Source organism: Durio zibethinus, chromosome 15 (assembly GCF_047325235.1).
Source record: "Durio zibethinus cultivar Kanyao isolate XHJ-2024 chromosome 15, ASM4732523v1, whole genome shotgun sequence".
NCBI lineage: Eukaryota > Viridiplantae > Streptophyta > Magnoliopsida > Malvales > Malvaceae > Durio > Durio zibethinus.
In genome coordinates, this window is record NC_143176.1 from 5,661,011 (window position 1) to 5,675,011 (window position 14,001).

Below are 14,001 nucleotides of genomic sequence, written 5' to 3' on the forward strand. Positions count from 1 at the left end.
TTATTTTATTAATATATTGTAGTTTTTTCTCTAATTATTTTTAATATGGTATTGAAAATTTCCGGACAGATATTTGGGCTGTCTTCTATTACTTAGATATGAAAGGAAGAATGAAAAAAAAAAAAAAGTCCCGAGAAAAAAGTAAGTCATGGGTCGCTTTCGTCGGTCACATGGCTTTTGTAGGCCAGTATGGAATTTATTAAGGAAATAACAATATTAAAAGAAAAAGAAGAAGACTTAGATGAATTTAAGTCTTCTTCTTTTCTCTACATTTTACATAACGATCATAAAACCAATCTTCAGCCATTAAACCTAAAAAAAAAAAGAAGCAAAAACCCATTTCTGCTATCAGAAGCCGAGTGTTCTGTTAGTCTCTTTTGTTCGAATTTTCCAAATAGATAAGTGAACGTTCTTTGTTCAATTTCCAAGCTTTTTGATCATTTCAGTGCCAGCTTGATTTCTTTTTTCTTTTGGTCAAGAGTTTTAAGGTTGATTTCTACTCTGTTGGCTTTTTCTTCAACTCAAAAAGAGAAAAAAAAAAAAAGGAAAAAACTTCAGTGGAATTTTGTTTGATTATACATTTCTTTCCTTGTAACTTCAAAAAGAAAGAAAAAAGCTACTCTTCAATATTTTCTTTCTCTTTAGTTCCCACTTTGTTTGTCATTTTCATCTAAAAAATACCAAAAAAAAAACAAAGGTAGAGAAAAAAATCTAATCTTCAAATTTCTTTTCTTTGTTTTCAATGATCCGTCATGAATAAATCCTGGCAGATTTAGAACGCACCGAGCAAGGTAAATGCAACAACTTCTTCATTGCTTTCTCTTTATGCAAATAAAGTGTGTTTCTTACATTTTTTTTTATCTAATATGCAATTTTGTCAGTGAATCAGATCATATCTGAAAAGGATTAGTTTTATTTCTCAAGCAAATTTCCTCTTGAAAGCTACGGATCTATTACTTCTATCTAGAACTGGTAAGGTTGGAATATTCATTTAACTTTTTTTTGTCAAAATTAAAAAAACAACAAAAAAAGTTGGTTGCAGTGGAGTAGAAAGGCGGATAATTTTTTTTTTTTTTGGGTTCTAGGGTCTTTTGATCTTGTGTTTTTGGAGCTTCTCTACTTGTGATGGGGAGCCGGAGGAGAGGAGAGAGGAAACGGTGCCGTTGATGTGATAAGTGGTTGAGGGTGGCGTTTCTAGTGTTTATGGTCTTGGGTTTTGTTTTAAATTTAGAAGTTTCTATCAGTTTTTAGGAAGACTTGATATGATATGAGGAAAGGGAGGATCAAGAAGAAGACTTGGGTGAGTTTTGGGAAGGAAAACGGTGCCGTCGAGCGGCGTACGATGGCGGTGCTATTAAATGAAGTAGGGTAGTCAGAGAAGTTAGAAAATGAAACAAATTGATATTTTTTTACAAGGACATATTTTTTAAATAAATTCACGTAGGCGTAACCATGTGGTAATTGAGCATAGGCCATGTGTGAATATCAGTCTACCTATAATAGTGATCCTACAATTTTTTTTTTTTACTTTAATGTTATAATTATCCAATCATAATAAAAAAAATCAATCTAAAATTTTTTATTATAATCTTAAAATTAATCAATTATAAAAAAATTATATAAAGGTTCACCATTTATAAGTGTGGATTTCACATGTTTTTTGTAAACCTTATAAAAATATTGAATTTTAATTGGTTAGTTGTTTTACAATAATTGGAGGTGGTGTGTTTCCAATAAAAAATTATGTATGTAAGGTTCGCCACTTATGTAAGTGTGTACTTCATATAAATTTTGATGTGCTTCATACAATTATATATTATAATTGGTTAATTGCACACTATAATTATTGTTAGTGATATGATTGCAGATGATATATTCCTATAGTATCTTCATCCAACATTTAACTCTAAATGGTACGATGGTCAAAGAAACAAATCTTTATAATGTTGGTGACTAAATCATTACTTTTTATAGTTTGGTGTCCAAAATAAAAAATCAACTAAAATTGTTTGACCAAACAAGTAATTAATCGTTTTTAGACTGTTGCTTAACTGTTACAGTATGATACGATTTTTTTGGTTTTCTATCCTATCAACACAAATTTTTTTATTTCATGTTTTCTGAGTAATGTTTCCTTATAAATTATCTAAAAATATTGTTTTCTATCACGTGTTTTCAGCTTGGTAGAGTGCCGAAGAAAGGCATTTGGTTCTCATACTTTGAATTGTCTTCACCTTGCCTCATTACGTGCTTAAAAAGTGTTACTTGGCAGAAAACTGAAGAAAAAGCAGTAGGTTGTCACACTTTGGACTATCTTCACCTTGCTTGGTATGTTTAGAGAGTTCACCTTCATTATTCTTTAATTTTCTTTTAGCATCTTCACCATGATTTATCTCATGGCCAATATTTTTATGTTTGGCAGAAGTTTGTTCAACTTGAGCTTGTCAAGAATGGATTGTGGGTTTTGTGAGTCTGCTCTTTCTAACTGCGTGGGAACACTGCTTGTGGATTGGGTGGCGAAGCCAGTAGGACGTCAATTTAATTACATTTGCCATTTTCACCACAATGTTGAAAAGCTCAAGAAAAGAAAAGAAGATCTGAAAAAGGCAAGGGATCGGCTGCAACATGACATTGAGGATGCTGAAAGGCAACTTCAAGAAATTGAAGATGATGTCAAAGATTTGCTATCACAGGCAGACATAATCCTATCTGATGAAACTCTGGAAAATGAAATGCAACGAAATATGAGATGTTTCATTTGGTGTCCTAACTGGAGTAGGCGGTATTGGTTAAGCAAGAAAGCAATGAAGAACACTCTTGTTATTGGTGAGCTTATTGAGAAGATCGCCAAATTTAGTCAACCTGGACGAGTGGGCTACCGTTCACCTAGTACAAATCGGACCATAGAATTTCTCTCATCTGAGGATTTTATGGTTTTTGAATCTTCAAAAAAAGGTTTCGATCAGATAATTGAAGCCTTACAGGATGACAAGGTCAGCATGATTGGATTGTGGGGGATGCCAGGGGTGGGCAAGACAACCCTAGTCCAAGAAGTTGGAATTCATGCCAAAAAATTAAATCTGTTTGACAAAGTTGCGATTGCTACTGTGTCTAAAAAGCCAAACTTTGAAAGAATTCAAGATGAAATTGCAAAATACTTGGATTTCGATATGAAGAATGGACAAGGAAGAAGATCAATCCAAGAGTTTTGGTTGAAACTGCAGCAACTGCAGAAGGAGAAAAGGATTCTAATAATCCTTGATGATGTTTGGGCAAAAATTGACTTGAAGAAGGAGATAGGAATTCCATTTGCGGAGGATCATAAAGGCTGCACAATTCTTTTAACAACTCGCCGTCAGCAAGTATGTGATGCTGTGGAATGTCAAAGGACAATACCACTTGGTTGTTTAGAAGACAATGAAGCTCGGGCTTTATTTAACGCCAAAGCTGGTTTAAACGACTCTTCTAATGCTTCTATTAAGGATGTGGCAACTAAAGTTATCAAAAAATGTAAAGGTCTGCCCATAGCTATAGTTACATTGGCAAGTGCTCTGAAAGGTAAAAGTCGTTATGGGTGGGAAGCAGCATATCGGAAACTCGAAAACCGTACATTGCTTGACATAGAAGACATTGATCAACAAAATGCTTACCTATGTCTTGAGGTAAGTTTTGATTATCTGAAGAATAAGAAGACCAAGATGTGTTTCTTGTTATGCTCTTTATTTCCTGAAGATTATGAGATTTATGTAGAGGAGCTGGTGAGATATGCATGGGGAATAGAGTTGTATAAAGGTATGGGCTCAATTGAAGTGGTGAGGAGTGAAGTGCTTGCGGCGATGGACATCCTCAAGGATTCTTGTTTGTTGTTAAATTGTGGAGAAAGGCATGTTAAAATGCATGACTTGGTCCGTGACTTTGCTTTGTGGATAGCATCAAACAGAACGGAGTTTTCTTTTATGATAAAATCAGATGTTGTTGAATTGTGGCCAAAGGATGAAAGTTTTGAGCCTTACAAAGCAGTCTCCTTCAAGACTAGTCGGATTGTTGAACTTCCTAAAGGACTGCTATGCCCAAATCTCAAAATTCTTGTACTTGGTGGAGATAGGAAGATGACAACTTCAAGTGAATTCTTTGAAGGAATGACAGCATTAAAAGTTTGCGCTTTGAATTCTAGATTGATATCTCCAGATGCATTTCAGTTTCAAACAAACCTTACAACTCTACATTTGGAAAGTTGCAAACTCTTGGACATCTCAGTGCTTGGGCAGTTGAAGAAACTTGAAGTTCTTTCATTTAGTTGCTCTGATATCAAAGAATTGCCAGAAGAAATAGGTGATTTGGATAATCTTAAATTGTTGGATTTATCATATTGTGAAGAACTGCAGAGAATCCCTTCTCAGTTAATACGAAGATTGTCCAAATTAGAAGAACTATACCTGCATGGTTGTCAATTATTAAAATGGGCCACTGAGAGCACTGTTCGAGAAGAAAGATTTGCCAGTCTATCAGAGTTGAATTCCTTCTCAAACTTGATTGTATTATCTTTAGAGGTTTCTTCTGAAGATATTCCAAGAGACTTTGTGTTTTGTAAATTGCAAAGGTTTTATGTATGCGTTGGCTTTGGCTTTTCTAATTTTTATAGATTGAAGATGGACTGTGAGATCTGCCCATTCTCGAGATCTTTACAGATTGAGGGGTCTGTAATAGAGGCATGCAAGCAGTTATTTGGGGATACAGAATCTCTTAATCTGAAAAATATGGTGGGTTACCCAAATCTTGTTCCAAGCTTGGAGTCGGGCCAAGTGGTATTCAGTAAGCTGACTTCTCTGGGTATTGAGAGTTGCGAGCATATGAAATGTCTCATTGATACTACAAAGCAGCCGGTGCTAACCAATGCAATTCCAATTCTACAAAGTCTTGAAAGGTTGGAAGTTAAATCTTGTGATGAGATGCAAGTGCTATTTCAGATTGCTAAATTGAGGAGCATACAAGAAGGACCCCGTCGTCATGTAAGCTTACAAAGTTTGAAGGTTGTAACAATACACAACTGCAACAAATTGAGACATCTCTTCCCAACGTATGTTGCTGAAAGTCTTGGACAACTGGAAGCACTGAACATATCCTCATGCTTGGAATTGGAAGAAATAATTCCCAAAACGGAAGTGTCAAACATCAATCTCCAAAGTCTAAGGGAAGTACATGTAAGTGGCTGTAGTAACTTGACATCTCTTTCCTCATTGTCGCATGGTCAAAGTTTGGAAATTGACAACACTTTCAAATAGAGAGTGGAAAGAAAAAAAAAAATGGATCAAAATTTAATCCTTTTAAATTGGGAGAAAAACATTCTTTTATACTTAATAAAACCTTTTTTTAAATAATTTTTGTTCTAATCCTTTTTCTTTTTTCCTTTTTTGTTTATCTTTGGTACCAAACAATAAAAAAGAAAATTAATTTTCTTTTCTATCATTTATTTTTGCTTTCCTCACCCTTTTTTCCTCCCTTTATTTTTCTTCCAACCAATTAAACATAGTGTTAATGTTGTCGACAGATTTTTTTTTCTTGATAAATTGGTGTTGGAAAAGTTCAAGTCCAAGAGCTACAATATTTAAAAGATAGGCTTTGTGTTACTTTGGGTAAAACTAATGTAAACCTACTTCTTCAGTACTTAAACAGTGATAGTTTAAAGCTCAATTGTGGAATTTTAAGATAGCTTTCTTTATGTTACTTTCATCTATAAGTTTTGTGCAATATTATTTTGCTTTCACCTACGCTATTATAAAACTCAATTTTTTTCATATACAACTTTTTAAAATGTTTAAAGTTAATCTATTATTCCAATCATTGTTAAAAATTTAATGGATGTGCATATGACATGAATTTCAACTTAAAAAGTTTAAAAACTCTCACCTTTTTATCATGTGCAAGTTTACATGGTTATACACACGTATGCACAAAAAATATTTTGAGATGATAAATTTAGCCAAAATTTAATGATTGATTGTTCAAATTGATGAATTTGAATTTAAAAACTCGTGAATAAAAATTTTGAGTTTTAATTAACACCGTGAATGAAATGAAATATTTTACAAAAATCATAAATGCATGATGTAATTTACTCTAATTTTCATTGACATTTTCTTTGTTAGTTGTCTTTCTCTTTATATTTGAAGAAGGTATTGTCCATTCCAAATATGTTATTACTACTTGTTTTCAATTTTTAGGAGATTACTATAATTAGTTTCTTGAGTTGTCTAAATTGATTTCATTAAGTTATTTTAATGTTATAGGAGATTGAGTTTTTAGGAAATATCTAGCTAGGTGATTTCATTTTAAGTTCAATTAATTATTACATATAATGCTAAATGGTCATTTCTTCTCGTAAAAAAGCCTTAAATAATTAATACTATGAACTAAAAAACCCTTAATATCACCATTTAGCATTATTGAATTTATGATGAGATGCAAGTGCTATTTCAGATTGCTGAATTGAGGAGCATACAAGAAGGACCCAGTCATCATGTAAGCTTACAAAGTTTGAAGGTTGTAAGAATAGACAACTGCAATAAATTGAGATATCTCTTCCCAACATCTGTTGCTAAAAGTCTTGGGCAACTGGAAACGCTGAACATATCCTCATGCTTGGAATTGGAAGAAATAATTCCCAAAACGGAAGTGTCAAACATCAATCTCCAAAGTCTAAGGGAAGTACATGTAAGTGGCTGCAATAACTTGACATCTCTTTCCTCATTGTCGCATTGTCAAAGTTTGGAGAAATTGACAACACTTTTAAATAGAGAGTGGAAAGAAAAAAAAATCGATCAAAATTTAATCCTTTTAAATTGGGAGAAAAACATTCTTTTATACTTAATAAAACCTTTTTTTAAAATAATTTTTATTCTAATCCTTTTTCTTTTTTCTTTTGTTTTTTTGTTTATCTTTGGTACCAAGCAATAAAAAAGAAAATTAATTTTCTTTTCTATCATTTATTTTTGCTTTCCTCACCCTTTTTCCCTCTCTTTATTTTTCTTCCAACCATTAAACATAGTGTTAATGTTGTCGACAGAATTTTTTTTTCTTGATAAATTGGTGTTGGAAAAGTTCAAGTCTAAGAGCTACAATGTTTAAAAGATAGGCTTTGTGTTACTTTGTACGTAAAACTAATGTAAACCTACTTTTTCACTACTTAAACAGTGATAGTTTAAAGCTCAATTGTGGAATTTTAAGATAGTTTTCTTTATTTTACTTTCATCTATAAGTTTTGTGTAATATTATTTTGCTTTCATCTATGCTATTATAAAACTCAATTTTTTTCATATACAACTTTTTAAAATGTTTAAAGTTAATTTATTATTCCAATCATTATTAAAAGTTTAATAGAACACAACCTTTTAAAATATTTTAAATTCATCTGTTATTCCAATCATTGTTTAAAATTTAATGGATATGCATATGGCATAAATTTCAACTTAAAAAGTTTAAAAACTCTCAACTTTTTATCACGTGCAAGTTTACATAGTTATACACATGCACAAAAAATATTTTGAGATGATAAATTTAGTCAAAATTTAATGATTGATTGTTCAAATTGATGAATTTGAATTTAAAAACTCGTGAATAAAAATTTTGAGTTTTAATTAACACCGTGAATGAAATGAAATATTTTACAAAAATCATAAATGCGTGATGTAATTTATTCTAATTTTCATTGACATTTTCTTTGTTAGTTGTCTTTCTCTTTATATTTGAAGAAGGTATTGTCCATTCCAAAAATGTTATTACTACTTGTTTTCAATTTTTAGGAGATTACTATAATTAGTTTCTTGAGTTGTCTAAATTGATTTCATTAAGTTATTTTAATGTTATAGGAGATTGAGTTTTTAGGAAATATCTAGCTAGGTGATTTCATTTTAAGTTCAATTAATTATTACATATAATGCTAAATGGTCATTTCTTCTCGTAAAAAAGCCTTAAATAATTAATACTATGAACTAAAAAACCCTTAATATCACCATTTAGCATTATTGAATTTATGATGAGATGCAAGTGCTATTTCAGATTGCTGAATTGAGGAGCATACAAGAAGGACCCAGTCATCATGTAAGCTTACAAAGTTTGAAGGTTGTAAGAATAGACAACTGCAATAAATTGAGATATCTCTTCCCAACATCTGTTGCTAAAAGTCTTGGGCAACTGGAAACGCTGAACATATCCTCATGCTTGGAATTGGAAGAAATAATTCCCAAAACGGAAGTGTCAAACATCAATCTCCAAAGTCTAAGGGAAGTACATGTAAGTGGCTGCAATAACTTGACATCTCTTTCCTCATTGTCGCATTGTCAAAGTTTAGAGAAATTGACAACACTTTTAAATAGAGAGTGGAAATAAAAAAAAATTGATCAAAATTTAATCCTTTTAAATTGGGAGAAAAACATTCTTTTATACTTAATAAAACCTTTTTTTAAATAATTTTTCTTCTAATCCTTTGTTTTTTTTTTGTTTATCTTTGGTACCGAACAAGAAAAAAGAAAATTGATTTTCTTTTCTATCATTTATTTTTGCTTTCCTCACCCTTTTTCCCTCTCTTTATTTTTCTTCCAACCATTAAACATAGTGTTAATGTTGTCAACAGAATTTTTTTTTCTTGATAAACTGGTGTTTGAAAAGTTCAAGTCTAAGAGCTACAATATTTAAAAGATAGACTTTGTATCACTTTGTGTAAAACTAACGTAAATCTACTTATTCACTACTTAAACAATGATCATTTAAAGATCAGTTGTGGAATTTTAAGATAGCTTTTTTTATTTTACTTTCCTCTATAAGTTTTGTGCAATATTGTTTTACTTTCATTTGTGATATTATAAAACTCAATTTTTTTTCGTGTACGACTTTTTAAAATGTTTTAAGTTCATCTATTATTTCAATCATTTTTAAAAATTTAATAGAATGAAACCTTTTAAAATGTTTTAAATTCATCTATTATTCCAATCATTATTAAAAATTTAATGGATGTGCATATGACATGAGTTTTAACTTAAAAAGTCTAAGAACACCATCTTACCACATGATAGTTCACATGGACATACATACACATGATTCGGAGATGATATAGTTTGTCAAATTTTAATCACTGTTTATGGCATTTATGATGAGATGCAAGTGCTATTTCAGATTGCTGAAGTGAGGAGCATACAAGAAGGAACCAGTCATCATGTAAGCTTACAAAGTTTGAAGGTTGTAAGAATAGTCAACTGCAATAAATTGAGATATCTCTTCCCAACGTCTGTTGCTGAAAGTCTTGGACAACTGGAAACACTGGCCATATCCGACTGCTTGGAATTGGAAGAAATAATTCCCAAAACGGAAGTGTCAAACATCAATCTCCAAAGTCTAAGGCAAGTATATGTAAGTCACTGCAATAACTTGACATCTCTTTCCTCATTGTCGCAAGGTCAAATTTTGGAGAAATTGTCAACACTTTGGATTTGGGATTGCTCTCGATTGGAATATACTTTTCCAATCTCAATGGCTGAAGGTCTTCCGCAGTTGAATAAGGTTACATTGGGAAGATTGCCTGAATTAAAAGGAAGGGATGGGAATGACAGTGTACTCACGCTGCCATCTTTACAAGAGTTGTATGTGGTTGATTGTCCACAATTGACTCCTTTTATCATTTCGGCTAAAATACAGGTAATCCTATTTATTTGTGGTTTTACACTTTCAACTATACTTTGTAGGAGGAATATAAAGAATGGAAGAATAGATAAAGAAAGCTGAAAGAAAAAAAATGGGAACTTAATCCATTTAAATTGGGAGAGAAAATTCTTTTTTTCTAAAATAAAACCTTTTTTATAATTTTTTATCTTTGGAAACAAACACTTAGAAAGTAAAATAATTTGACTACATAGTGTTAATGCCGTTGACTAAATTTATTTTCCTGATAAGTTGGTGACTAAAAAGTTTTCAAGTGCTACAACATTTAAAAGATAGACTTTGTATTACTTTGGGTAAAATTAATGTGAATCTATTTCTCTCTACTTAAGTAGTGATAATTAGAATCTCAATTGTGGACTTTTAAGATAGCTGTCACTATTAAAATGCATCAGACATCGATAAGCTTTGTGCAATATTATTTTACTTTCATCCACAATCTTATGAAACTCAATTTTTTCATTTACACCTTTTAAAATATTTTAAATTCATCTATTACAACAATCATTATTAAAAAATTAACAGAACAATTTTTTTTTAATGTCACATGGATGTGCATATGACAAGAATTTCAACTTAAAAAGTAAAAAAAACTCCCACCTTTTCATCACATGCATGTTTACATGGTTATACACATACACAGTATTTTGAGATGACAAATTTAGTCAAATTTTAATGTTTAATTGTTGAAATTGATGAATTTGAAATATTTTAAAAAAATGGTGAATGAATATTTTGAATTTTAATTAAAACCATGAATGAAAATGGAATATTGTACAAAAGTCATAGATGTATGGTGTAATTTACTTTAATTTTCATCCACATTTTCTTTGCTAGTTGTCTTTTTCTTTATATTTGAAGTAGGAATTGTCCATTCTAAATATGTTATTACTTTTTGTTTTCAATTTTTAGGAATTTACTATAATTAGTTTCTTGAGTTGTTTATATCTATCTCATTTATTTATTTTAATGTTTTAGGAGATTGAGTTTTTAGGAAATATGTAGCTAGGAGATTTCATTTTAAGTTCAATTAATTATTGCATAAAATGCTAAATAGTCATTTCTTCTCATAAAAAAAGCCTTAAATAATTAATATCACAAATTGGTTATTTCTTCTCATAAAAACATAATGTTCGTACTATTTAGCATTATTTATCTATTTTTTTAATATAAAATTAGTTTTGATTTTACTAATTACGATTGCAAGTATATAATTTTTTATGAAAATATTAATAAAAAAATTATAATTATATTTAAATGTTTCACTTAAAAAGTAAATAAATTATATATAAGATAAATTTAACATAAAATTAAATTAAATTCATAAATAATAAGATTTAAATTTAAAACATCAAATTTCTGAAAAAAATTTTTACCACTAAATCAATCTTATATTATTTAAATCAATAAAAAATAATTTAATAAATAATTATTAAATTGCATTTGTACTAATGAAATGCATTGAAAAAATGCATTTCATATCTTAATGATGATTTTCTGTCTGATTAACCCACTTATCTTAATGCATTATTTTTCAAGTCACTCAAATGAAATATCCAAAAATATCTGCAAGATTTTCTAAGTATTCCCTACTGGATTCCGGTTTTCTAAGAATTCCCTATTGCTGGCATAACAGGGGCTACAGAACAATATTACTCTGGTTTTCTAAGGATTCCTTATCCCTGACATGCATATCAGGGAGTCTAGAAATAATAGCACAGAAATTTGTTATTTCTTCCCATAAAAACATAAATAATTAATACCATGAACTAAAAAACCCTTAATATCACCATTTAGCACTATTGAGAGTAGTGTGAGCTTTAATTGGTCAAAACAGAAAAACCAAGCTGAACTAGGTGATTTGGCTCAGTTTAGTTTAACCCCAAAAACTTTTCAAACCAAACTGAATTAATAATTTAGTTTTGAGTTAAAAATTAAAACAAATAAAATAATTAATTAAAAGTAATAATATTTTTGTAAATGTTTTAACGCATATAAGAAAATATATTTCTTTAAGCATAATTCTTAGAACAAACTTTATTTCTTAGATATATTGAAAAGCCATATGTAGTATGTACTTTGTGTTTTTAAACGTTTCATATGGATTCATTTTTATTCATGATATAGAACTAATCTTTTCAAAACTGTTGTTTTATATTTTAATTAAATTATTTGTCTTTGATTTAAATTAATGAATTGAGAGTATTTCATTTATAATTATCTTTGTTACTATATTATAGTTAACCAATCACAATTAAGAATTATGTAGCCACCATTTAAAATGTGGCTTCTAAACAATTTTTTGATGGGCCTTGCACAATAGTAAATTATGTTTAGTTAATTGTACTATAATAATTATAAGAGATATGGTTCTAAATTAAGGATTTTTCTAAATTTTAATTGATTAGAATAAAAAATTTAAGAAATTTAAAATTTAAACTTAATTCACATTAGATTTACTTATATTGGTTGTTTCATTTAATCATGGTTTAACTGGACCTTTAAAGCAATATATTTAATATAATGATAAGATTGTTAAAATCAAAATTTTATATAGAATTTAAAATAAAGAATAAATAAGTTTTTAGTTATTTTTATATTTTTTGAATTAATAGTTAAATGATATGATTGCAGGTGTTACAATTTAAGGATATGGGAGAAAAGAAGAAATCATGCAATATGATAGTTCCTAAATTGGGACAAAAATTACCAAACATGGAATATTTGACCATCATTAATTTTGAAGAGTTATTTGATGGTGGATATAATTTTTCAAGTTTGAAGGAACTAATATTGGATGATCTACCTGAATTGCGGGTGGCATGGAAAGATCCCATCCAAGTTGTCAACTTTCAAAACCTCACTAAATTGCACGTCTTTTGTTGCGGAAGGTTAAGATATATCTTATCACCTACCATCGGTCGGAATTTGCCACAATTGAGCTCTTTACGGATATATGAGTGTGAGGAATTGGAGCAAATTTTTGAAAAGGATGGTCAAGCTTCATCACAAGGTCATCATCTCCAACCTATATGCCTCCCTAATCTGACTGAAATAGAGATTCATAAATGCGAAAACTTGAAAAGTCTCTTTCCGATTAGTGTTGCTCATGGCCTTTCAAAACTGCAGAAGTTAATTGTTGAGAACGTCTCCAAATTAGAACAAGTATTTGAACAATCAGGAGATGAGGCAAATGGTAGCGAGGAAAAAGAGAAAGTGATACAGCTACCTCAATTGGGCACCTTACATCTTTCCGAGCTACCAAACCTTGTGAGGTTCAGCCCTGTGGGTTATCATTTCGTATTCCCATCTTTGTATGATTTAACTGTAAGAGGTTGTCCCAATATAACCACAAGCTTTAGTGTTGATTCAGAGCAATCTGGGCATGCCAAAACAGAGGTACGCTACGCTCCCTAACTCTCAATATAAAAGTATCATAAGCTGCCCTGCCTTTTGTCTAGCTGAACTTGGATAAGCTTATGAACAGAGGTTCATCTGTTTTACATTTTTCATGCTTTTATTTCCTCTTTCAGCTTATAAATTATGCAATATTAATCTCGTCTGTTCAATGGAACATGTTATGGATTTCAATTGAAATTTGTCATCCAAGTGTTTGTTTTAATTCCTAATGAAATTGAAAATGTAATTGGCTGGCAATATTAATTCCCAATTCTATTGGGTGGCAATCTTTCGTATTGGGTTCATTCAATGGTCCTTGGTGCGTTATTATTTCAATTTACTGAATTATACATGCTTCTTGGTCTTCACGTGCCATGCTTTAATTTGTTTTGCAGGCAATCCTATCAATTGATGAAAATATAGTGGAAGAGTCTACTAGAGCTCAACAAAAAACATGGCCAATTGGTAGTGATATAAGCTGGTGTTCTTACATAAAGGTAGCACACTTTTTCAGAGTACGGAGATGAAGAAGTGAATGTGAGTTTGAGAAGATACCAGTAAATGAGGCAGTTGCTAATTTGCTGCAGCATTTCACAAAACTTTGTGCCAACTTCATAGACTTGCAGCCAAAAATTGCGATCATATTAGAACGCTAATTTCTATGAGGGTACATAAGACTGCATTCCTGATTATTTGTCTTTTTTTTATCAGCTAAAAGTTTATAGTTTGCTGTCTTTTCCACTAGCAGACTTGAAAACAAGGATCTTTTAAAACATCAATGTGCACGTTTTAATTGTCTTTGTGTTTCTGTAAGGAAGTCACGTGAAAATTCATCAGTTCTGAATTTCAGTTGAATAGCATTTCTTCCTCCCTCTAGACATTAGACAAATCACA

At 30.5% G+C, this 14,001-nt stretch overlaps 1 protein-coding gene across 1 annotated transcript; it reads left to right on the forward strand.

Annotated features, from left to right (window-relative positions):
• The first annotated feature begins 279 nt into the window (after positions 1–279).
• LOC149514571 (putative disease resistance protein At5g05400) lies at positions 280–13,943 on the forward strand. Its single transcript, XM_089744213.1, has 9 exons — positions 280–791; positions 882–972; positions 2,180–2,328; positions 2,423–5,253; positions 6,467–6,711; positions 8,056–8,289; positions 9,169–9,687; positions 12,343–13,107; positions 13,503–13,943. The coding sequence occupies exons 4-9, from the start codon at positions 2,451–2,453 to the stop codon at positions 13,632–13,634; spliced, it is 4,698 nt and encodes a 1,565-aa protein (XP_089600339.1). The 5' UTR covers positions 280–791; positions 882–972; positions 2,180–2,328; positions 2,423–2,450; the 3' UTR covers positions 13,635–13,943.
• Positions 13,944–14,001: the final 58 nt, after the last annotated feature.